The sequence below is a fragment of the Puma concolor genome, chromosome E2, assembly GCF_028749965.1.
Source record: "Puma concolor isolate L17-30 chromosome E2, mPumCon1.1.hap2, whole genome shotgun sequence".
NCBI classification, from domain to species: domain Eukaryota; kingdom Metazoa; phylum Chordata; class Mammalia; order Carnivora; family Felidae; genus Puma; species Puma concolor.
In genome coordinates this window covers 49355435-49380254 of record NC_141681.1, presented here as the reverse complement: position 1 = coordinate 49380254, position 24820 = coordinate 49355435, and the positions used below count along the sequence as shown (strand labels likewise).

Below are 24820 nucleotides of genomic sequence, written 5' to 3'. Positions count from 1 at the left end.
TTCAGCTGAATTAGCACCCTCAAGGTGAAGCATGTGGCCTGCAGCAGCACAAAAGAGAGGAGTCTCCCACGGTATTAAGAGATGGTTAAGGCTAAGAGAACATTTTCTTTTAAATATGAAGTTTATTGTCAAATTGGTGTCCATATAACACCCAGTGCTCCTCCCAACAGGTGCCCTCCTCAATGCCCATCACCCAGCCTCCCCTCCCTCCCACCCCCCCCCCCATCAACCCTCAGTTTGTTCTCAGTTTTTAAGAGTCTCTTATGCTTTGGCTCTCTCCCTCTCTAACCTCTTTTTTTTTTTCTTCCCCTCCCCTAAGAGAACATTTTTCAAAGCGAACAGAAAATGCCTCTTGATGACTTTCCTTCCACTCACAACCCCAGGATAGGGCATTGAGGGCCCCCCACCACTCAGAGCAGGTGAGAACTTCAAATCACAGGAAATGGTTCCAGAGCAACTGATCTTGGAAAATCACCCATCCTTACCCCAGAGAGCCAGATGGTGCTCTTGGGACTGCCATCATTCTGGATTCAAGCTACCTTAGGGAATCACATTAAGACACTGGATTTCTTCTCCGTTTTTGACCCTCACGCAGCCCTGGGCTGTGGGACCCACACTGGGCTCAGTAGCCCTGAGCTTGTTAAACTGACCTTCCCTTTATCTAGGAGTCTTTGCAGCTTGGGTCCACAAAGCCCCAGCATCCCTGCCTGCTGGTGGGCTGAGACACCTGCCAGGTACACATGGGCAGAGATGCAGGGATGTGATGAATCTGAAGTCCCAGAGGAAGGACCCTGGCTCAGGAGAGACCATGGAGGGGACAGGGTGTGAGGGGAACAACCACCTAGTGGGAACATCTCTCCTGAGGCTCCCCTGGGGATGGGCAGCCTGCATTGTTCTGGCTCTTTTGCCTCATCATCAAAAGGAAGCATTTAAACATCAGCCTCTCATGGGGCGCCTGGGTGACTCAGTCGGTTAAGCGTCTGACTTCGGCTCAGGTCATGATCTTGGGGTTTGTGAGTTCGAGCCCCACGTCAGACTCTGTGCTGTCAGCTCGGAGCCTGGAGCCTGCTTCAGATTCTGTGTCTCCTCTCTCTGCCCCTCCCCACTTGTGCTCTGTCTCTCTCTGTCTCTCAAAAATAAATAAATGTAAAAAAAAAAAAAAAAAGATGGAAGGGCCAGATCCTGATGGTGTTTTCAGTCTCTTGGAGCAACTGCTCCAATATTGTCTGCTCTTTGACGTGTGGCTATAACAGGAGGGTGCTACATCATCTTGAGTGTGAAAAGTCTTTACAGCTTCTCTAATTTGAGCACGATTGACTTCTTACACAGTTTCTCAATCTGAGTGGTTTCACCTCAAACCAACTTGTGGTGGAAAAAGTATGTCCTAAAAGGGCAATGGGTTAATGTTTGAAATTAATTAGTTAATGGTAAAGCAGCTAAGAATATAAAGTAGAGACAGGGCCATCTCTCCAATAAGTGGTGTTAGGAAAACTGGACGGCCACATCCAGAAGAATGAAACTAGACCACTAGCTACACCATAGACAAACATTCACTCAAATCAGATTACAATCTTGAATGTAAGACCTCAAACCACAAAACCAGTAGAAAAAAAACACAGGCAGGGGCACCTGGGTGGCTCAGTCGGTTGAGTGTCCAGCTCTTGTTTTCATCTGAGTCATGATCCCGCAGTTTTGTAGGTTCCCTCCCTGGGTGGAGCTCTGTGCTGGCAGCATGGAGCCTGCTGAGGATTCTCTCTCTCCCCACTCTCTGCCCCTTCCCCACTTGCACTATCTCTGTCTCTCTCAAATAAATAAATAAACTTAAAAAAAAGAAGAAAAAAACAACGGCAGTAAGCTCCTTGACGTCAGACTTGGTGATAAGTTTTTGGACTTCACACCAAAAGCATCAACAGTTAGAGGATAAATAAACAAGTGTGGGGGGTGCAGAGCGGCTCAGTTGGGTAAGCATCCAACTCTTGATTTTGGCTCAGGTCATGATCTCACAGTTCATGGGATCGAGCCCCTCATCAGGCTCTGCACTGATGGTGCAGAGCCTGCTTGGGATTCTCTCCTCCCTCTCTCTCTGCTCCTCCCTCATTCTCTCTCTCTCTCTTTCAAAATAAAAATATATAAACATTAAAAAAAAGAAAAAATAAGCAAGTTCAACGGCAACAAACTAAAAAATTCTGCACAGCACGGGCACCTGGGTGGCTCAGTCAGCAAAGTGTCCAACTCTTGATCACAGCTCAGGTCAGGTCTTGATCTCTGGGTCATGAGTTCGAGCCTCTGTTGGGCTCTGGATGTGAAACCTACTTCAAAAACATTAAAATAAATAAATAAAAAGCTTCTGCAAAAAAAAAGAAACAATCAACAAAATGAAAAGGCGACCTACCAAATGGGAGAAAATATTTGCAAGTCATATGTCTCATAAGCAATTAACCCCCCAAATGATCTTATTCATATGGGCAGAGCAGCTGAATAGGCATTTTCTCAAAGGAGACATACAGCTAGCCAACAGGTACATTAAAAGGTGCTCAACATCATTAATCATCAGGAAACCGAACCAAAACCCCAATAAAATCACCCCACAGTTAGAGTGGCCAGTATCTAAAGACAAGAGAGAGCAAGTGATATGGAGAATGTGGAGGAAAAGAAGGCCTTGTGCAGTGTTGGTCAGAATGTGCACTGGTGCAGCCACTGTAGAAAACAATATGGAGAGTCCTCCAAAAATTAGAAATAGAACTACCTTCCGATGTAACAATTCCACTTCTGGGTGTGTCTCCAAAAGAAATGAAATCACTATTTCGAAACAATATCTGAGCCCCCATGTTGATTGCAGCCTTATTCACAACAGCCAAGACAGGGAAACAACCCAAAAGCCCATCAAGTGTTAAATGCATAAAGAAAAGGTGGGACCTTATACAATGGAATATTATTCAGCCATAAATAAGAAGGAACTCTTGCCATCTGCCACAACATGGAAGGACCTTGAGGGCACTGTGCTGAGTGGCAGCAGTCGGTCAGAGAAAGACAGATACTGTACTATCTCGCTTATATGTGGAATCTTAAAGAAAACAGTTTATAGCTACCTTGCCTGAGAGGCAGGGGTGGTGGGGAGGAGGAAAGGTGATAACAAGATAAAATCCTCCGGATAAGTAGGTCCTGCAGACATAATGTACAGCATGGTGACTACAGTTAACAATACCATCTTACACATTTGAAAGTTACTAAGAGAAAAGTTTGTAACTATGTGAGGTGGTGCAGGTTTGCTCCACTTCTTGAGGAGATCATTTCACAATATGTACATATATCACATCAGGATGTTGTGCACCTGGACTAAGACGATATTGACTGTCAACTATACTCAATAAACCTGGAAGAAAAGATATAAAAAAGCAGTATTTCTGTCTTCTAGGTCATCTAACAGAAAACAAAATAGGGTGAAGGAGAAGGAGTGAGAGTATCACTAGGGGATCTTTCTTGTTCTATAAGATGCTCAGTGAAATCTACCATGATGAGGTGACATCTGAGTGAGACCTGAAAAGAGGGAGGAAGCAGTAATGTAAATCTCTGCACGAAGATTATTCCAAGAAGCACCTATGCCCGGGGGCAGGAGCTGGCTTGAATGTGGAGGAAGGGTCAGGAAACCACTGTGGCTGGAACACACGGGTGAGTACGATGGCTTGGGAAGGAAGGGCAGGAACAGGGTGGATGGGGCAGGGCCACTCAAAGAGTCATCTGCAAGGAGCTCAGGAGCTTGGGCCACACAGTAGATGGGCCACATCACTAAGTGCCCTGTTTCTTTCAGCTGACATTTTCTTCATTGCAAGACTTTCTCAACCAAAGTGTTGAGCTGATTGACTTTCTGGTGGAAACTCTTGTCTTCTAGCAGGCCATCCTCACTCTAGGTATCATCAATGTAGGGCCTGTGGGCTGTGGGAGGACTTTGGGTTTTGGCGTGATTGAGATGTGAACAGCAGGAGGGCTTAGAACAGAAGAAGAATGACCTGGGGTTTTGAAGGAAATCATCCCTGAGAAACAGAGATCCTAAGTGGGGAGATTGGTGTACAGGACGGTGTACCCAAGGAGACGGGAAGACCAGTCAGGAGACTGTCACAATACCCTTACTTAGGAATGATGGTGGTTTGGATTCTATTTATATTTTGTGGACAGATTTCAGGTTTGGTGATGGAATGGAGGCATCAAGGATAATGCCAATTTCCTGAACTGAGCACCTGAGGGATGCTCTTGGCCTTGACTGAGAAGAGGAAGACCCGGGGAGGGTCAGGCTGGGAGGTGGGAGGAATGAAGGTCTTGGGTCTCCATTGTGGAGATGCCCCAGTGAGGCCTAGGAGAGATGCCCAGATTGACTTATCTCATTCTCCTCCAATCACCTTGGAAAGCCCATCAAAGCCTGACAAGCTACAGACATCAATTCCCGGACTGACTGACAGCAGAGCCATATGTGTGTGATGTGGAAAAGCAGAGTGGGTTGTGAGATGCACATTGTGCCTCCAGGCACTCAGGCCAATGGAGCCAGTGGTTCCCAATCTTGTTGCTACCGAGAGGCTGTAGAGGTGCTGTGGCCTGAGGCCAATAAAGAGTCTTGATTTTCCAGTTTTTCTCTCCAGGAAGTAGCAACAGCTTCCCTAGCAATCTCTATCTCTAATCCCAACATGGAGATCTTTCTGGAAGCTACAACTTGAGCCTGCCTCCAAATATATAAGTAAAATATTAAGTAATACTTCTCTAAAAAAGGATGGCAGGCATTGACAGACTGGTGATGATACTGGGTCATGAATCAAACAAGGATTATGAGTTGGTTTTTTAATTTTATTTTTATTTTTTTTTTAATGTTTATTTATTTTTGAGACAGAGAGAGACAGAGCATGAACGGGGGAGGGTCAGAGAGAGAGGGAGACACAGAATCCAAAGCAGGCTCCAGGCTCTGAGCTGTCAGCACAGAGCTCGACGCGGGGCTCAAACTCACGGACCGTGAGATCATGACCCGAGCCGAAGTTGGACGCTCAACCGACTGAGCCACCCAGGCGCCCCATGAGTTTTTAATTCCATCCCCCTAACTCAAAAAACAGTGAGAGATAAAGAAAAAGGTCAGTCCCCATCATATGTCATATGGACAAAGACCTAAGAAGTTTGGGCTTCTTGGACGAATCTTAATCAGGTGTGTAAGGCTTGGCCAGAACAGAGATATCATTTTGATGTGGATGGCCTACAACCCCAGGGACATCTGAATTTGTTACACAATCCCACTACAGCTCGAACAAGGCAATTTTTATTCTAGTCCTGATATTCACACTGTGAACACAACAGTGCTGGCTCCCTGCCATCAGATGTTCTTTCTTGTATTGCTGACCATGCTAGACATTGCCCTGATAAGCCCTGTGTTGCTGTGTGTTCTGTCTCAAGGTGACCCCAGAAAAGACCTGACTTCTCTGTCAGGGGCCATGCTGGGTAGATCTCCCAGGAACAGCACCAGCTCCCCTGGATGGAACCCCAGTCATCTCTGCTCAACATACTCTGAGGCTACTTAGTGATTTTTCACTTCCCTCTTAGAAAATGGGAACTCAAGTACTTTCTTCCCCATCACCATGACACACACACTTTTCCCTTCCCCGTCTCTGCAATACTATCCTAAGACCAATGTTTAGCATAGCCCTTATTATATCTATTTAATGCTGTTCGTATTTGAGTCAGACAGTTGTGATCACCCTGCTTCCCACCTTGGATTGTGAAATTGTAAATTCTGGTGTGCTTGGGTGGCTTGGTCGGTTAAGCATCTGATTCTTGACTTCAGCTCTGGTCATGATCCTAAGAATGTGGGATCGAGCCCCAAGTCTGAGAGAGTCTCTCTCTCCCTTTGCCCCTCTCTCCCACTTACACTCTCTCTAAAGTAAAATTTAAAAACAATTTTTTTTTAAATGTGTATCTCTAAAGTACCTTCAGGCTGGAAAACATTCCGCTGAGAGCTACAGAGACTGGGGCGGGGGTGGGGGGGCTGTGGGGGAGACATTTAGAGACATACAAGTACACAGAGTAGAAAAAAGCAAAATGTTGGTGGGCCTTCCCATCTCCCCAGGTTACCTTGGGGTGCTTCCGCCCTCTAGTGGCTAGAGTACATATTGCAGCCCCTGGTGCCTCAACCTGTCTTTACAAGAGCCCATCAATCCATGGTCATTCCTCGGGCAACCAGCTACATAAATAGCAGGACGCAACGTAAAGTGAAAATGCAGGACTCCTTGTTCAAAACTCATTAGTAATCTCAGGATGCCAAAAGCATAGTTTTAGAGACAGTTCAGGCCCTTCTAAGTGTGTGATTGCACAGATTGCTAACCTGTGAAGCCAGCCCTGCCTCACAGGGCAAATGGCTGTGCTCATCCTCCATATGAATTCCACATCAACTCTAGCTATAAAAAAAGCCTACAGAAATGGTGAGACCTGACTGTCTTATTCCCCCATGGGAGAATTTTCTTTCTTTTGAAAATGTCACCTGGCATTTTGCTCTGGCCCAATCAATGACCAAACTGGAGATGATTCCAGCATCAAAAGAATCAATGAAACACATTGATTATATAAAAATCTGTAATTACACTCAAAAAAGAGGCTGTACACAGCAATTTCTTACTCAACACATCTCCAAAGGCAAGGGAATTAAAAGCAAAAATGAACTATTGGGACCTCAAGAAAAAAAGCTTCTGCACTGCAAAGGAAACAATCAACGAAACTGAAAGGCAACTGATGGAATGGGAAAAGATATTTGCAAACGACATATCAGACAAAGGGCTAGTATCCAATATCTATAAAGAACTTACCAAACTCAACACCTGAAAAACAAATAATCCAGTGAAGAAATGGGCAGAAGACATGAATAGACACTTTTCCAAAGAAGACATCCAGATGGCCAACAGACACACGAAAAGATGATCAACATCACTCATCATCAGAGAAGTACAAATCAAAGCCACACCAAGATACCACCTCACACTGGTCAGAGTGGCTAAAATAACAAATCAGGAAACAACAGATGCTGGCGAGGATGTGGAGAAACGGGAAACCTCTTGCACTGTTGGTGGGAATGCAAACTGGTGCAGCTGTTTTGGAAAACAGTGTGGAGGTTCCTCAAAAAATTAAAAATAGATCTACCCTATGACCCAGCAATAGCAATACTAGGAATTTACCCAAGGGACACAGGAGTGCTGATGCATAGGGGCACGTGTACCCCAATGTTTATAGCAGCACTTTCAACAATAGCCAAATTATGGGAAGAGCCTACATGTCCATCAACTGATGAATGGATAAATAAGATGTGGTTCATATATACAATGGAATACTACTTGGCAATGAGAAAGAATGAAATCGTGCCATTTGCAGCCATGTGGATGAAACTGGAAGGTATTATGCTGAGTGAAATAAGTCAGAGAAGGACAGATCTCATATGTTTTCATTCATATGTGGATCTTAAGACACTTAACATAAGACCATGGGGGAAGGGAAAGGGAAAAAATAGATACAAACAGAGAGGGAGGTAGGCAAACCACAAGAGACTCTTAAATACAGAGAACAAACTGAGGGTGGATGGGGGGGTGGGGGAGAAGGGAAAATGGGTGATGGGCATTGAGGAGGGCACTTGTTGGGATGAGCACTGGGTGTTGTATGTAAGCCAATTTGACAATAAATTATATTCATTAAAAAAAAAAAAGGCTGTAAAAACCATCCCCTAGCCGATCCCCACTGGAGGTGACAATAGGAGCTCCTCACTCTTAATCTGGGTCCTGTTCTTCCAGCAGATACCAGGGCCCAGGGGTGAGGGAAGCCCTTTTGCACAGAAGGTGCCTGTGTCTGAATCCAGGAGGGATGATAGAGTTAGTGACTGTCCTTGTGCACAATGGGCTCAAGCCAAGAACAGGATGGGGAATGCAGCGGCGGGGGCCTGGTGGGGGTGGGTGCTGGGGATGTGATAGCCGTAGGCATTAGGTGTCTCCTCAGGGCCCCACAGGATCTGAGGGATTAGGGAGCTAGTGCTGGGAAGACATATCTGTTTCTATTGGGGGGGGGTGGTCTTCTTGCCTTGGAGGGGGACACTGCATTAGTTTGGCAGCTTGTGGCTGCCATAACAAATTACCACACACTTGGTAGCTTCAAACAAGAGGAAGTTTGTTCTGCAACAGTTCTGGGGGCCAGGAATCCAAAATCAAAGTATCAGCAGGACCACATTCCCCCCAGAGAGTCTAGGAGAGATTCCGTTTCTTTCCTCTTCCAGCTTTTGGTGGTCTGAGTCATCTGACTCTCACAGCCTGGACAGAGCTTTCGAGAGACCCCAGACTGTCCTCAGCCTCTCTCTAGAGTATCTCATGGGGGAGAGGAACTCTGCTCCTTTGTATGCTCTTGGGGTGTCTTTCTCCTTCCCCGGGTGCTGGGGTCTGACTTTCAGTGCTCTCCCCCCACCCCCACAGCAGATTTCCCCGCAGCCGCAGACCTGGCCAAGGATGGCAAAGAAGGATCAGTTTGGGGATGGAGCCTGAACCCCTTAATCTCCCTGTACCTCCCCCTCTCCCAGTCTTGCAGGACTCCCCTGGACAAAAAGCAGCAGGTTTTTCTAAGGAGGAAATCCCCACAGACAGGGACTCAGCACCTCTTCCGCCAACATATCACTTCTCTGGGAACATCCTCCACTCCCAACTAGAAAGTGGTTTGATGAAGAATTACAAAAACGTGAGCATGTGTTTGTCTTCGCCAGGAGTAATGATCTTATGAGCATCCAAATGTCTCCCCTGAAGAGATGTCTCTACTTAGGCGGGAGTCCTCCCCCTGCTGACGTAGGCATCCTTTCTGCAAACGTAGACCTCAGGAATAGGGACATGTGCAAGGGGGACTTCTCTCCTCGGCCGCCATCCACAGATATCTGCCTCCTGCAGGTGGAGCTCTGAAACACCTAGAAACCCTCGCTGCCCATGTGCTCACACCCACATTCCATTCAACGAACATCTGAAATAGTGACATGTAGTAAAAAAACGGGAGATTTGATTGTGATTTTCAATTTTCTAGCCGTCATATTTAAAAATGTAAATAGGTGGGGCGCCTGCGTGGCTCAGTGGGTTGAGTGTCCGACTTCAGCTCAAGTCATGATCTCTCGGCTTGTGAGTTTGAGCCCCACGTCAGGCTCTGTGCTGACAGCTCAGACCCTGGAGCCTTCTTGAGATTCTGTGTCTCCTTCTCTCTCTGCCCCTCCCCCCCCAAAATAAATAAACATTTAAAAAAATATGTAAAAATGTGAAGTGCCTTGGTAGTTCAGTCGGTTGAGCGTCTGACTCTTGATTTCAGCTCAGGTCATGATCTCTCGGCTTGTGAGTTCGAGTCCCGCATTGGGCTCTGTGCTGACCGTGCGCAGCCAGCTTGGGATTCTCATTCTCTCCCTCTCTCTCTCTCTGCCCCTCTCCCACTCACACTGTCTCTGTCTCTCTCAAAATAAATAAACTTGAAAAAATAAAAATGTAAAAAGGAGCACCTGGCTGGCTCATCAGTGGAGCATGTGACTCATGATCTCAGGGTTGGAGCTTCAAGCCCCACATTGGGTGTAGAGGCTACTGAAAAATAAAATCTTTAAAAAAAAAATAGGGGCACCTGGGTGGCTCAGTCAGTTGAGCATCCAACCAGGTCATGATCTTGCAGTCTGTGAGTTCAAGCCCCACATTTGGCTCTGTGCTGACAGCTCAGAGCCTGGAGCCCGCTTAGGATTCTGTGTCTCCCTCTCTCCGACCCTCCCCCCACCCTCTCTCAAAAATAAATAAAAACTAAAACAATATTTTTAAAAAATAATAAAAAAGGGGGTACCTGGGTGGCTCAGTCGGTTAAGTGTCCAAACCTTGATTTCCACCCAGGTCATGACTTCACAGGCATGAGATGGAACCTGCAGCCAGTCTCCATGGTGGCTGTGGAGCCTGCATAAGATTCTTTCCCTCCTTCTGCCCCTCCCCTCCCATTTGTGTTAGGGAAACACAAATCAAAACCATAATGAGATACCACCTCCCATCCATTAGGATGAAAAGAAAAGAAAAGAAGCATTGGTGAGGATGGAAAGAAGTTGGAACCCTCGCACACGGCTGGTGGGGACGTCAAATGGTGCAGCTGCTGTGCAAAACAGTCTGCGGGTTCCTCAGAAAACTTGAACACGGAATTACCACAGGATCCAGCAATTCCATTTCTGGGTATATCCCCAAAAGAATCGACAGCAGGGACTTGAACAGATATTTGCACATCCTTGTTCACAGCAATGTTATTCACAGTTGCCAAAGGGTGGAAACAATCCAAGAGCCCATTGACAGAAATATGGATAAACAAAATGTGGCGTGTTTCTACAATGGAATATTATTCAGCCACAAAAAGGAAGGAGATTCTGACAGCGGCGTCTGGGTGAAGCGCCCGACTTCGGCTCGAGGTCACGATCTCACGGTTCATGAGTTCTAACCCCACATCGGGCTCTGTGCTGACAGCTCAGAACCTGGAGCCTGCTTTGGATTCTGTGTCTCCCTTTCTCTCTGCCCCTCCCCTGCTCGTGCTCTGACTCTCTCTTCTCTCTCCCTCAAAAATAAATAATCATTAAAAAAAAAATTGGGGGGTGCCTGGGTGGCTCAGTCAGTTGAGCATCCACCTTCGGCTCAGGTCATGATCCCGAGGTCTGTGAGTTCAAGCCCCACGTCAGGCTCTGTGCTGACAGCTCAGAGCCTGGAGCCTGCTTCGGATTCTGTGTCTCCCTCTCTCTCTGCCCCTCCCCGGCTCATACTCTGTCTCTCTCTCTGTCAAAAATAAACATTAAAAAATTTTTTTTAAATAAAAAATAATTTGGCTAAAATGGAAACTCATTATATACATTTTACCACATTAAAAAATTTTTCAAATACACAGGAGAAACTAATTTTAGTAATATGTTTATTTATCCCATTATGCAGAAAATAGCATCTCAACAAAATTTTTAGATTGTTGAAATGTCTTAACTATTCTTTTGATCATAGGAAGCCTTCGAAATTCGATCTGTAGTTCCGTATCCCACGCACCTCACTTCAGACCAGCCATGTTTCACGTGCTCAACAGCCACTTGTGGGGGGGGGGGGCGCCATACTGGGCAGCCTTGCCCACCTGCCAGCATCTCCATCCTGTTTGCAAAGACCCACGTCTCCCCTGCAACCCACCTGCAAATACACCTACAGTTTCTCTGCAAACCTCCCACCTCGCCTGCAAACACCCCGGGGGTCCCAGGCCAGCCCCTCAATCTCCGTGCAGACATCTTCAGAGAATGTATTTGCTTAAGGAACATGTGTTGATTCCAAATCTGTGTCGGCAGGTTGAGTTGACCTGCAAATCCCCCCTCCTTTGCATAAATTTGCATCTCGTTCGTGTGTCAATCAGAAGCACCTGGCAGGGCCTCAGATCGTCATCTCAAAGTCCGGGAGTTGGTGGCCTGGGGCTGAGAAGGAGACCCCCAAGTGTCCCTCCTCCTGCTTCCCCTCAGGCTCTTCCTCGTCCTCCTCTTCCTCCACGAGGCTCTCCTCCTCTTCCAGGAAGGTGACCAGGTCCTCCCGCAGAGCCCCCATCTCCAGCCCCAGGCTGCACAGCTGGCCCAGCAGCTGGACGTCCACTTGGCGGAGGCGCCCCTGCCAGTGGGAAGGGGAAGTCATGGGCACCCCGTCCCGGAGGGCAGGGGGGTCAGCGTGCCCCCCCCCCCAACCTGCTGGAGTCCTGGAGAAGATTCTTTGCTTGACCAAAGTTCAGCCAAGCTCCTAAACCCTCTCTGGGCCTATCTGTGCGTTTCCTCGTAAATCCAGTTTTACCAAGAATCTCCCGACTGATCACTCCCGCTATCTGATCTGGTTCCTCGAGCCCCATCCCTTGCCCAGCTCACGTCTCATCTCCCTGGCCTGTCTCCAGCAAGAATCCAGTTAGTCGATAGGTGGAGCCAGATGCCCCGCTTCCCCCTGATGCTTTCACTTAGATTTTCCATCCACTGACCCCCACTCACTCCTTCGCTAGAAATTCCCACTTGCCCCTACTGTGTTCAGAGCTGAGCCCTTCTCTCTCCCCCACTGAAGTGGTCCCTACACCTATCACTTTACTGTCTTTAATACAAGTCACAAGTAAGCTTTTCTTTAACAATCCAGGCCTGCAGCACCTGGGCGGGGTCCTCCCTGTGTCCCGGATCCTGACTGCCAGCCTGCTTCTCCCAGGGTCTCTGGATCTCTGCCTCTGTCTCCCCCGTCTTTGTCTCTATTTCATTATCCTTCACTGTCTCTCTGTGTGTCTCTGAATCTTTGTGCCTCCCTTATTGTGTGTCTTTCTTTTGTTACCTGAATTTGTTCTCTGTCCCCCCTTGTCTGTCTCTATGTCTTTCCATATCCCTTTCTGTCTGTCTCTATTTCTCTGCCCCCTGCCTTTGCCTGTCTCCATCTCTCTGTCTCAGATTTAATTTGAGTCTGTCTCTGTTGCTCTCAATCTCTGCTTTCTATCTCTGTCTCTCTTTTTCTGAGTCTCTCCGTCTCAGTCTCTACTCCTGACTCTCACTCTTTGGGTCTTTCTTTGTCTCTGTCTCTGTCTCTCTCTCTGCTTGTTTCTCTATTCTTGTCTCTTAATTCCTTTTTTTTTTTCTTGTCTATTAATTTCTGCCCTTCAATCTCTGGCCCCTTTGCAATTTTATTCATTCCCATTCACCCAGGAGTTCTCAGTCCCCACCCCCACCTGCCCCCATCTCTTGCCCTTCCAAACCCCTCACTCACCAGCTCCTCCAAGATCCACAGCAGACTCTCCCTGGCACCTGCAGTGTCTACTCCTGGGAACGAGAGGGTCTGGCCAGCTCTCCTCACTGGCGGGGGGGCCCTCAGGGCGCGGGGAAGTGGGCCCAGTCCTGGGGGCACCAGTCCTGCCTGCCTCAGTTGCCTCCACAGTTCCATAGTCTCTGAGTAGTGGCAGCCAGGAGCAGAAAGTGACAAGGTCCAGATTGACCCAGTCCCCTGAGGAGCTGGTAGGGGAAGTTGGGGGGGGGGGTGGGGAGGGAGCAAAGAGCGGGGGATGGGGGAGCAGGTGCCTGGGACAGAATCCCAAAGTCCACTCTCTGGTAAGAATTGGCAGCCTCACGGGGGTTTTCTTCCTTCTAAAGTCTAACCTCAGCTCTGCTCACAAGGGCCCAGCCACACCCCCTCTGGCGGACGCCAAAACCCCCACCCTTCTTGAGCCCTTCTCAGGCCTAACCCCTCGTGGGTGCTGTGGTCAGTGGATGCCTGGCCTCATCTGTCCCATCCCCTCCTGTGTCCCTCCCACTGCTCCTCCTCAGCCTCCACACTTCCTCTGCATTCTCCGGCTTGGACATTGTCTTCCCCACTTGGGCCACCCCAGGGCTTTCCAGTTAGTGTGCCTGAGGAGCCAGGGGTGGCTACCAGGCCACGATGCCTCAGCTGCGGTGCCACAGGGTCCAGGCTGCTGGCCCACAGCTGAGCAGTGGGCGCTGCTGACCCCTGACTTGCCCACAGAGTCCATTGCTATCAGCGTGGGCCCTGTCATGGAAAAGACTGGGGTGTGGGCCTCCCTCTGCTAGAGTCCCTCTCTCAGGCCTAGGGTTTGAACTCCACCTGCACACCCATGGCTCCCAGGTCTCAGACCCCAGTCTGACCTCCATACTGAGCTCCAGACGCCTACCCAGCATCTCCACCTAGACGTCTCAGGCGTCTCAAGGTGAATATGGTCAACACAGCTCTTAACTGGGACCTACCCCGTTGTGTTAGTTTCCTGCTGTCGCTGTAACAAAGTACCACTTTGTGGCTTAAACCAACGCACAGTTAGTGTAGTTCTGCCGACCAGAAGTCTAAAATGGGTCCACAAGGCTGGGCTCCTTCTGGAGGCTCTAGGGGAGAATCCATTTCCAAGGCTTTCCCAGCTTCCAGAAGCCACCACATTCCTTGGCTTCTTTGAATCACTCTTGCATCCACCGTCACATCTCCTACTGACTGACCCCCTGCCTTCTAGCTAACAGGACCCTTGTCATTGCATTGGGCCCATCTTGATCATCCAGAATAATCGCCCTGTCTCAAGATTCTTAACTTAATCATGCCTTCCTTTTACCATATAAAATAACAGATTCACAAGTTTCAGGGATCAGGGCATGAATTTTGGAGGGGTGCGTGTGGAGTGGGGGGCTCTCTTCAGCCCGCCGCACTTGCCCTTTCAAATCTATCACTTTCCCAGTCTCCCTGTCTCCATAATTGGCCTTCCCATCCTTTTAGTTTCCTGAGCTATTGTCTCAACCTTCAAAACAGACTCATAATCTGAGCACTTCTCACCATTTTCCATTGCCCCATCCCTGCTCCTGTCTCCATTCACCTCTTGCTTGGACTACTGCAGTAGCCTCTTGGCTGGCCCCCACTTCCACCCTTACTGCCTAAGGTCTGTTCTCTACCCGGCAGAAATGATCTTTAAAAAAAATGTAAATCAGGGGCACCTGTGTGGTTCAATCAGCGAAGCAGCTGACTTTGGCTCAGGTCATGATCTCGCGGTGTGGGAGTTCGAGCCCCGCATTGGGATCTCTGCTGACAGCCTGGAGCCTGCTTGGGATTCTGTCTCTCCCTCCCTCTTTCTGCCCCTCTCCTGGGCTCTCTCTCACTCTCTCTCTCAAAATAAATAAATAAACAATTTTTTTAAATGTAAACCAGGAATTTCTTGGGCCTTATGCTGAGCCATGGTGCTGCTGGAGACCAAGCACTTCCTGATGAAGCTGACCAGATTCTTCTAGAAGTGCTGTTTGTCATGCAGCGTGCTGATCACCCTAAAGAAGTATGATGGTCAGACTAAACCCATTCCAAGGAAAGTTCTGCGGAGGGCTGCGAGCCCTCAGACAGCAAGTGTCTGTTAAGAGCTACGGATGGCAAAGATTAGCACTGTGGGAGCTCTGAAGAAGTGAACAAGTTTCAGATGGCTTACTCAAACCTACCGAGAGCTATCATGGATGGGCGGAAGGAGGACAAAAAAAACAAGAGTAAGAAGAATGAAGCAGCACAGTGAAGGGCACCAGAGTTTCAACTAACCACCAAATTACTACACTTCCGTTTACTACACTTCCACTTCCGTTACTACACTTGTCGTTTTTTACATTTGGCCACAAAGCCAGGTTCCTGGTTCCCCTATAACAACTTTTCATGTGAGATTAGGGTCATTTTGGACTGCAGCACGTACAGGGTAGTTGTAAGAAGCCAAGTTTATTTTATCTTATTTTTAATTTTTTTAATGTTTATTTTTAATTTTTTTAATATTTATTTTTGAGAGAGACAGAGTGCGATTGGGGGTGGGGAAGGGGCAGAGAGAGAGAGAGAGAGAGACACAGAATCCGAAGCAGGCTCCAGGCCCAGAGCTGTCAGCACAGTCTGAAGCGGGGCTCACACCCACGAACTGTGAGATCATGACCTGAGCATAAGTCTGACGCTCAAACGACTGAGCCACCCAGGCACCCTGTGAAGCCAAGTTTAGTTTAGAATTGGCTAGTTGGTCTGTGTTGCATGGTTGCATATCCCGGAATTATAATGTCTCTGTAGCTATGGGTGCAAAAAAAAAATGGATCATTAAACCTGTTATTTATTCGCAAAAAAAAAAAAAAAAAGTAAATCATATCATGACATGCCCCTGAGAATGGAATAGGGCACAGTCCACTTCCTACCCGCCTCTCTGACCTAGTCTCCTACTTCTCTCTGATAGCTGGTTCCTACCCCTGGGCCTTTGCACTGGCTGTTACAGCTGCTTGGAACACCTTTCCCCTAGATCTTTGAATGGCTGTTTCCTTCTTATCCTTCATCTCCACTTAAATACCACGTCTTCAGAGAGGACTTTTTACTCATGTCCTGACTCCCTAGTCACTGCCTATTATATTGCCTGTTGTTATTTGCCTCTTATCAAACGAGTTACCTAAAATTATCTTGCTTATTCTTTTGTTTCTTGTCAATCCTTTCTCAGCCATGGAATGTTGACTCCCTGAGATAAGGGCTTGGTCTTTCACCATAGTAACCCCAGTACCCAAAACAGTGTGGGCCACGTGCTAGATACTCAGTAAACACCTAAATAATTCTATCCACAAGACTTCATACTCAATCTTCACACTGAGAGATGGAGTTGAACTCCACACTTAAATTGTAGACACATCACAGTACTTGTCTTGAGACCTCATCTCTCTTATCCTGAAGTCTAACCGCACCACCCACTAGACCTTTTCCTTCCCTGATCCTGGTGTAAAGAATGACTCAGTTTCCTAGTCAGTGTGAAAACTGGAGGAAGAGAGCAGCTCACGGGGACTGTGAGTACAGTCGGAGGAAGGGTACTCTACCAGTCTACCAGGAAGGACTAACCGCTATCTCCTAGGAAAAGCCTGCAGAGTCTGATTGTAAGGACCATGGAAATGGCAGTGGGAGGAATCCCTAAACCGGAGTAAAAAGTGCGTGTGCCTTTAAGAGGAGAGTCGGAAAAATAGAGGGGGCGTCACCCTAGGAAAAGTAGTCTCAAACTCAATCCAGCGGGTGGACTAAGAAAAACCGGCCCCTTCCGGCTACGTAGCCTAGCAAGATGGCGGCGCCCAAGGCGGTAAGTGACCGGATCTCCATGAGCCCCCAGATTGAAGCCTGCTCTGCTGTCTCAGCCTTCAGGGTTTCTGTCAACACCCAGGAAGCAAGGAGCAAGAGACAGCAGAAGGCCTCTCCCACTAAGGCTCGCGATGGGATCGCAGACACGCACCCTCTGGGGGTCGGGAAGGATCGGTGTGAGTCGCAGATAGCCGAGGCGCTTTAGGGAGGAAGCGGGGCGGAGACTTGGCTGGGGGAACCAATGGGGAAGCAGGGAGTGTGTTCCGAAAATGGCGCATCCAGCCAATCAGAGGGAGGGATCGATTGCGGGCTCTATGAGTCGGGCTGGCGAGTGCCTGGGAGTGGGACCTGCAAAGGAAGGGGGTTAGGGAGGGATTGGAGAAGCCAGGGTTTGAGGGCCTACGGTAAGAGACAAAAGGATACAGTTGAGGAGAGTTCATGGGACAGTTCGGAATTTTTATGGAAAAGCAAAGGGATGATGGGAATTGAGGACAGGAAACAAAGGGTCAAATTTAGCAGTTCTGAGGGAGGGACCTAGGGGAAATTAAGGGAAGAACTTGCGATATTCCTGGAGGGAATTTAGGAAGACCTGAGTAAAATCAAGGAATGGGTTTAGGGAAAAATAAAGTGAGAGGTTGGAAACCTGGGAATTTTGAGGAAAAATAAGGATTTGGGCAAATTGTTGAGAAAATTTGGTTGAAACGGAGGAGAAATTGGAGCAGGCTAAGAGAAGACTGGAGGAAGATTGAAGAGGAGGTAGATTAAGGGTGGTTTGGAGAAACCAAGAAAAATTAAGATTATATTTTGGGGAGGGGCGCCTGACTGGCTCAGTCAGTAGAGCGTGGGACTTTTGATCTTGGGGGTTGTGAGTTTGATCCCTGCATTGGGCGTAGAGATTGCTTACAAATAAAATCTTTAAAATATATATATTTTGGGGAGATAGAAGTGGGTTATTTAGGAAGACTCCAAGGAAAATGGGGTATTATTAAGGGGATATTTTGTGGGAAATTAAGAGCTCAGATAATACACAAACATAAGGGTTTGGGGAAAGATCGGTGGAGAATTGGGATGACCAAGAATGGCCAAATCAAAGAGAGAATTTAGGATTGAATTTGGGGGAAACATGGGGAAATCTGGGGGGGGGGGTGTCCCAAAAGCAGAATTTGGAAGTTCTGAAAGGAGAAATTTGTGAGCCAGGAAGCAGTGTTGGGGTGACAATTCATGGACCAAGAACAGGGGTATCTGGCTCTGACTCTCACAGGACACTCCAGGCTCAGCGTCTCCTTTCCCATCCTCCCCAGTCCCTGCACCTGGTGGCCCCAGTATGGAATGGGGGTACCAGGGGCATCGGTGGCCTGAGCAGGGTGGTGGCCCCCGAGGGCAATCAGAAGAAGGGGAGGTCGCTGCTCCAGTTCCTGGCTGACCGCTTCTATGACGTGGAGGCTCTCAGGGACCACCTGCTCCAAAAGCGGGTGTCGCAGGTGCACCAGAAAAATCGGTGAGAACCCTTGGCCAAAAAGACCCTGCTGCTGGGCCTTACCAGGGAGAACTCAGATCCTGCCCTTGTGACTCCCGGACAGCCGTGTGGCTTCCATACCAGCCCTGCCCAGTTGTATCTTCATCTCCAGCCACACCCTTCCCAAGGGTTCGAGCTCATATGGGTGACCTGCTGCCCACCATCTCTTGGAGGCACCTCAAGACATGGATGGCACCTCAGACTTAACATGGGGAACAGCAAGCCCTTGATTTGCCCCTAAGAAAGTCTGTTCACCCCCAAACCTTCCCCATCCCAGGAAACAGCAGCACTGTTCCCAGTGTTTCAGGCCACATTCCAAGGAGTCCTCCCTGATTCTTCTTTTGTCTTCCACCTCTAGCCCACCAATAAAATACTAGATCATCGCAAATTTGACCCATTGTTACTGGTCCTCACTATTTTAGTCTGGTCTGAGCCCCTTCATTTTATGGTTAGGGTTAGTGCACTAATCTCCTAAACTGATCCCCCTTTGCCTCTTCCAGTCTATGGTCTATAAATCATCCAAAGGACTCTTAAGAAACTAAAATAGAGGGACGCCTGGGTGGCTCAGTCTGTTAAGCATTGGACTCTTGGTTTCAGCTCAGATCATGATCTCACAGTTCTGTAAGTTTGAGCCCTACATCGGGCTTTGCACAGACAGTGTGGAGCCTGCTTGGGATTCTCTCTCCCCCTCTCCCTCTTTCTCACAATAAACTTAAAAAAAAAAAAAAAAGGAAAACACTATTTTGCTTAAAACCCTCAAATGGTTTCCCCTTGCAACTAGAATGAAAGCCACACTCCAAGGCCTAAAATCTGAGCCTTGAGACCCCTACCCCTACTCCCCTTATGCCCACCAGCATGGTGTCCACGTGGCTATTTTTTTCTGCCATCCTAATTTGAGCCTCTGAGCCTTTACACTAGCTGTTGTCCCGGCCTGGCAGCTTTTGCCTTGACCTTCGACTTTCTTCCCACCACTCAAATCTCTGCTCAGGTGTCACCTCCTGCATGAAGTATTTCTTAATAAAGTAGCGTTCTGCTTCCCCACCCCTGACCCAAGGCACTCCTGGTCAGTCCCTCTGTGTTGTTTTCATGTGGAACAGAGTCTCTCTGCAATTCGCCCTTAATTTCCTGGTTATCTGTTTCCTTCTGTATATTAGCTTCACAAGGGCAGGGGCCACTATCTGTTGGTGCCCAGCACTGAATAGATACCAGTAAATCCTTGCGGCCTGTGTCATCAGTCTGTCTGCATGTCCCAGACCTGCTGCTGCAGACTCTGGGCAGCACCGGGGCATGGTGGGGGAGAGGTGCGGGGGGACCTCCTGGGGCCGCACCCTCAGCTACTGTTCTCTCCACAGACCCTTCAACCACATCAACCAGCGATACGGTCCCTACGTCGCGGGTGCCTATTTCATCCTGAAGCAGGGAGGCGCGGTCAGGTATGATGGCACAAGTGTCCGAAGTGGGCTGGGGGGAGGCCGTGGAGCACGGACCCCGAGGCTCTCCTGACTCCCCACGAGCTCTGGGCTCCAGCCCCTACTGGCTCTAGGGCTTGGGGCTGGTTCCTGAACTTGTTCCGCTCTGTCACCTGTAAAACGGGACAGCAGTTGTACCCAGCCTATGAGGTTTGCTGCAAAGATTCAAAGCCATTTTGCTACCAAAGCACTTGGAATAGGCCTGGCTCAGCACACATGCTCAGTAAATATCCATGTTTCTTTTCTTTCCTTGGCCCCTTCCTTTCTCCTTCTTCCCTTCCTCCTCCTGGTTTTTCTCCCCTTTTTTTCTTCTTCTTTGAAAAAGGTCATTTATGGGGCGCCTGGGTGGCTCAGTTGGCTAAGCGTCCGACTTCGGCTCAGGTCACGATCTCACAGCCCGTGAGTTCGAGCCCCGCGTCAGGCTCTGGGCTGATGGCTCAGAGCCTGGAGCCTGCTTCCGATTCTGTGTCTCCCTCTCTCTCTGCCCCTCCCCCGTTCATGCTCTGTCTCTCTGTGTCTCAAAAATAAATAAACGTTGAAAAAAAAATTAAAAAAAAAAAAAAAGAAAAAGGTCATTTATGCATCTACCCCTCATTTTGTTCCCATGAAAACTTTCAGGGCCTGATGTAGAGTGAGTGCACCAGATCCCGTGGGACCATGTCGCCCGGGGCTGGGGAGCATCCTCTGGAGGCCTGGGGGGGGGGGGGGTGTCCTGCTGACACCCCTCCCCCCCTTCCAGGTTTCAGGGCAGGGAGTGGATCCGGCCAAATCAGCGTGGCCACTTCTCTCTGGACTTCTTGAAGTTGCAGGCGGTGCCCGTGGAGGCCGTCGATGCCAGCGGCTGTGCCATCAACTACCAAGGCCTGGACAGCCTCTGTGAGTGCGGTGGAGACGGGCAGGGCCATGCGTTTTCCCTTTGGCGGTGGGTTCCAGAAAGGCCCTCAGTGCCGTCCCTCCTGCCCCCTTGCAGTGGCCCTGAAGGAGCTCCAGTCCCTGTGGCTGCAGCGCTGCCCCCACGTGGATGACTGGTGTCTCAGCCGCCTCCACCCGCTGGCCAGCTCGCTGCAGGAGCTCTCGCTGGCCGGCTGTCCCCAAGTCTCTGAACGGGGCCTCGCCTGCCTCCACCACCTCTGGTGAGACCGTGGCTCAAGCCAGGGTGGGGGCTCCCACCCGACAGGTGCGGGAAAGCGGGGAGGGGGCCCGTCAGGCAGTCCCCGTGTCCCTGCCGCCACGACTAATCCAGAGCACGTGTGGGGTCAGCACAGATGAGCAGTCGCGGTGAATCTGTGGCAGAGGGAAAGGATGCCTGGTTTTTCTTCCTTTTGGTTTCAACGAAGACCCCGTGACATTTGCACTGTTGTAAACAGTAGGAGCTAGAGTGTGCGTCCGGGATTAACGTGGTGGGTGTCGTGTACTTGAGCCGCTCTAACGTTTTCTGGACCCTGGAGGACTTTACTGTTAAGGAGCTGGGGGCTGAAGTGGGGGCTGGCACACCCCCTCCCCCACACAGAGGCCATCCTGACGCGGGCCTCCCCCTTGGTGCCTCCTCTCAGGAACCTCCGCAGACTGGACATCTCGGACCTCCCTGCCGTGTCCAGTCCGGGCCTCACTCGGATCCTGGTGGAAGAGATGCTTCCTAGTTGTGAGGTCCTGGGGGCCGACTGGGCCCAGGGCCTCAAGCTGGGGCCAGAGGAGCAGCCTCGGGACACAGCCGGCCCCACCCCTGCCTAGCCCTCGGCCAGCCACCGTCAGGCTGGATCTCAGCGGGACCCGGCGGAGTGTCCCACGGTTCCCCATACTTCTGGCTTCCATCGGGTTCACTCGGTGTGGGGGTTGGGCTCTGGCTGGCTGCATCCTAGGGGGAAAGGTCACAGCTCCTGTCTCCTGTCAGGAGGCTCTGTCCACAGGCTTCTCTCCTGGGTTCCAACCAACAGTTGCCTCCTCCTGCCTCTTCAGGACTGGGGAAGGGTTACCAGCCCCAGGAGCTGTGCTCCCCCCACGGTTTCCCCACACCTGCCCACTAGCACGTAAGAGACTCTGCTCTTGTGTCCAGGGACTCTCCAAGTATCTTTATTTGAGTGTGCTGCTGCTTCCTGCCCGGACCTGGCCGACACGGGGGCGCTGCTGGCACGCTAGGGGACGGGTCTTCGGGGTGTGACACCGCTCAGCTCACCGCAGGCTACGGCATCCCTGGCCTGCACTCACGAGATGCCGGGAGCGCCCCAGGTCCCACAGTGTTGCCGCTTACCCACGTATTGGCTCCAAATTCAGCGTTCTCGTTTGCTCCGTGAAAACTGACCTGGGCCTTTGCTAAGTGGCACGAAGAGGTTTGTCAGTAGAGGGCGCCCTAGAGGTTCCAGGAGGAGAGGCTTTTGCTTCCTGGTTCCTGACGACGGCGGTGTGCTCACTCTTTGGTCTGGCTCCCTGCCCTGAGTGCTCAGTGGTCAGCAGCTTCCCCTACCCACCCCGCCACCCCCGCCGGCAGCTTCAGAGCTGTGCCTCCACTGAGGCACCTCCCTGCAAATGACTCTCCACGGCACCCCACCTGGGGGACCTCCAGTAAATGCCGAGGCACCTTACCAGCGAGTCCCTGTTATTTCAATTTGCCATTCAAGTCAATAATTCTTTACATTAAACTTCACCTGCTCAATTTACTGTGTGGTGTTTCTCTCCTGACTGGATCCGCGCTCATACAGCACTGGCATCTGGAGTGTTCCAGGAGACAGACTCACAAAAGCTGGGATTTGGGGTTGGTCCTGTTCTGCCTTTGGAGCTCAGGGCTGAGCTCTTGGGTGGTGGGAAGCGGGATGGAGAATTCCACGGCTGCGGTGGCACCACAGTCAAGCTCTCGCCTGGGGCTGTGATGAGGTGCCAGCTGAAGCACGTGTCCCGGGAGCCCCCGGGGCTGCTGCACCTGACCCATGTGATGGTAGTGACAATTCTAAACATAGGTGCTGGACACATTCTTTGGCATGCCCTTCAGTGCACACAGATAATGACAGGCTCAAGTCTGTTTGCTTAACTCAGGCCAGGGTCTGAGAACTGGGGAGCTTCTGTGACTGCCCCCCCTCAAAGTTCTCCCAGCAGGTGGCCAGAACTGAAAACACAACCTAGAAGTCTGTGGGTTGTCGAGTTATGACGGTTGGATTCCCAGCCTTGACAAGTTTCTTATGTGCAAGCGTGGGTGCTGACTGGTACGCGAGGGACCCAAAATCTGGAATGGGGTCGTCTGGTTGGAATCAGAGGAGACAGATGATCTCACGCTCCCAAGTCACTAGAGCTTCCCTTCCCAATGTCCGAGGAGCCCAGCAGCCTTCCCGTGCTTAACAACCCTATGCTCACCTCACCCAAGCAGAGGCCTTGAAAGCAGGAATCTACACCCCCGCAGACTCCTCACAAGCACCCCTGCTATCATCGGACCCACAAATACCAAGGGTCAAATCTCTGCCCTCCAGAGTGCAGACGTCCGCCGGGACCCAGGGCGTGCAGCTTTCTACACGAGAAGAATTGCAAGATTTGCAAACATGTAGTCAGAAACCGCGGGACACCGGGGTCTAAGGGTGTTAGACCAGTGACGGTGGATATCACACAGATGGGCCAAGTTCACGGGTCCGTGGGCACTTACTGGAAGTGATGAGTTAGCTAGTACAGCTGGGTGGTTCTAAGAGCTCTCTCCGGTCGGCTGACTGGAACTTGGACTCCAGTGTGGCCTGCAGTTAGGAGAGAAGCCAGAGAGGCCCTGACGTAATCTGGAGGGGGGGACCCAGCGCTGAGGGAGGTTGGTGTTGGACCGGGCTGCTCATGGTTGACCTGCAACCTCCCCCCAGCACTGTGTTCCACAGGAAGGCAGCTCTTCACTCTCCACAATGGACTTTCGATGGACTTTCCCTGTTCCAGTTCCATAACAACCAACGCTGTACTCTGAGATTTCCAATCACCCCCCAGGAGGAGCAGCGTCAGCCCTGGTGGCAGGACCTCTCACCCCCGGGAGAAGCTAGATTCTTCTCCCAGCCCCGCGTGGGGGTGGGGGTGGGGGAGGCCTGCTGGGGAGACCCTTCCAGGGCGCTCAGGGCCCTGCCCCTGGCTGTCTTCTCCCACTCTGGCTTTCATTGCATCAACACTCGGCACTTCCTCTGTGCGCTTGGCCTCCAGCGGCTCCCGCGGGCTCCATTACTCAGACTCGGGGAGGCGATCAGCTCCGGACAGATCCGCTGCTGCTGACAGGGTGCCGAGGAGGAGACATCAGAGGGTCCTCCCAATCCAGGTGGAGTGAAGGGGCTCAGAGGGGCCCTCGGTGCCACCCAAGGTTCCAGGAGGTCTGGGCTAAGGAGACCTCATCTGCCCGCCTCCCCAGAGAGCTGCAGCAGCCCCAACAGCAGAGGCCCCCGGAGGGCAGGGACGTAAACACAGGTAGACACCCTCTCCTGTCCCGGGGGGCCGGATGTGAGTGTTCCTGGAGTCACGGTGCAGCTGTGGGTGGGGCTGGAGTGGGGAATGGGGGAGGGATGGATCCCGCCCCCGTGAGGCAGACCCGAGGCACCAAAGGGGTGGAGGAGGTACCGGGGCAGCTGAGCACCAGGGCCCCGGGTGCCCTCACCCCACCCTCCACTGGCCTCTAGCTTGGCTCCCCCTTCACCCACCCCTTCCCTTTCCATCAGGTCCCCTCCTGCTCCTCCCTAGCTCCCTTCTCCACCTCTCCCCGGGCTCTGGCTGTCCGCAGGCGCCCTCTTCTTGGTCCCACCCCAGGGTCCTCCATCTGCCTCTGCTCTCTCCCTTCCCGCCAGGGGCACCTGGCTACCCTGTACCTCACTCCCGGTCTCCACGTCCCTCCCCTGCCTCTCCCCTTGCAGTCCTCTGCTCTTTGCCTCCCCCTCCGTCTCTCCTTTCTCTTCCCCCGCCTGCCCCTGAGGTCTCCCCCATCCCTCCTCCTCCACCAACCCGGCCCATTCCCCATCCCCACCCCGACTCCTCCGGTGGCCACAACACACCCCATCTCTGGCACGGACGGCCCATCCCCTCAGCACGGCCCGCCGCCTCTGCGGCCGGGCGCCAGCCGCCCGCCTCCCCTCCCAGCTCTGCCACTTTGGGACTCTTGCCTGTCCCTGGGCCATCTCGGCACTACCCAGCTCAAGCTCAGGCCTGGCCCTCAGCCTCACCCCCTACCCCCAGACTCTCCCAGGCCCCTGGCTCTCCCTGCCTGGCCTCGCCAGGTCCCC

General features: G+C 50.9%; 2 protein-coding genes, 1 long non-coding RNA gene and 1 pseudogene across 5 annotated transcripts; 2 read left to right on the top strand and 2 right to left on the bottom strand.

The window, feature by feature from the left end:
• Nucleotides 1–10927: 10927 nt before the first annotated feature.
• Nucleotides 10928–13032, bottom strand: ERICH4 (glutamate rich 4). Its single transcript, XM_025914925.2, has 2 exons — nt 12783–13032; nt 10928–11666 (listed from the first exon to the last, which is right to left on the bottom strand). Exons 1-2 carry the CDS (start codon nt 12954–12956, stop codon nt 11439–11441), a joined length of 402 nt encoding a protein of 133 aa, XP_025770710.1. The 5' UTR covers nt 12957–13032; the 3' UTR covers nt 10928–11438.
• A 1702-nt stretch (nt 13033–14734) lies between these two features.
• LOC147573623 (signal recognition particle 14 kDa protein pseudogene) lies at nt 14735–15057 on the top strand (annotated as a pseudogene).
• A 1514-nt stretch (nt 15058–16571) lies between these two features.
• Nucleotides 16572–21485, top strand: DMAC2 (distal membrane arm assembly component 2). 3 transcript variants are annotated; one of them, XM_086689873.1, is made up of 6 exons: nt 16572–16620; nt 17921–18117; nt 19488–19568; nt 20344–20480; nt 20575–20737; nt 21158–21485. In XM_086689873.1, the coding sequence occupies exons 1-6, from the start codon at nt 16603–16605 to the stop codon at nt 21333–21335; spliced, it is 774 nt and encodes a 257-aa protein (XP_086545999.1). In that variant the 5' UTR covers nt 16572–16602; the 3' UTR covers nt 21336–21485. The 3 variants fall into 3 exon arrangements, with proteins under 3 accessions (XP_086545999.1, XP_086545996.1, XP_086545997.1); XM_086689870.1 differs by lacking the exon at nt 16572–16620 and adding an exon at nt 16627–16793 and having other exon boundaries at nt 17881–18117; XM_086689871.1 differs by lacking the exon at nt 16572–16620 and adding an exon at nt 16629–16795.
• A 162-nt stretch (nt 21486–21647) lies between these two features.
• LOC147573622 (uncharacterized) lies at nt 21648–24181 on the bottom strand. The gene is made up of 2 exons (XR_015244896.1): nt 23230–24181; nt 21648–23097 (listed from the first exon to the last, which is right to left on the bottom strand). It is a non-coding gene; the product is annotated as an uncharacterized LOC147573622 (long non-coding RNA).
• Nucleotides 24182–24820: the final 639 nt, after the last annotated feature.

Bases quoted from the DNA above. Each gene is read 5' to 3' on its own strand.
- DMAC2 (XM_086689870.1), top strand. From the start codon at position 16,639: ATGAGCCCCCAGATTGAAGCCTGCTCTGCTGTCTCAGCCTTCAGGGTT. The intron at 19,569-20,343 runs GTATGATGGCAC...CCCCCCTTCCAG, and splicing joins AAGCAGGGAGGCGCGGTCAG to GTTTCAGGGCAGGGAGTGGA. The intron at 20,481-20,574 runs GTGAGTGCGGTG...GCCCCCTTGCAG, and splicing joins CCAAGGCCTGGACAGCCTCT to TGGCCCTGAAGGAGCTCCAG.
- ERICH4 (XM_025914925.2), bottom strand. From the start codon at position 12,956: ATGGAACTGTGGAGGCAACTGAGGCAGGCAGGACTGGTGCCCCCAGGA. The intron at 11,667-12,782 runs GTGAGTGAGGGG...TCCCACTGGCAG, and splicing joins TGTGGATCTTGGAGGAGCTG to GGGCGCCTCCGCCAAGTGGA.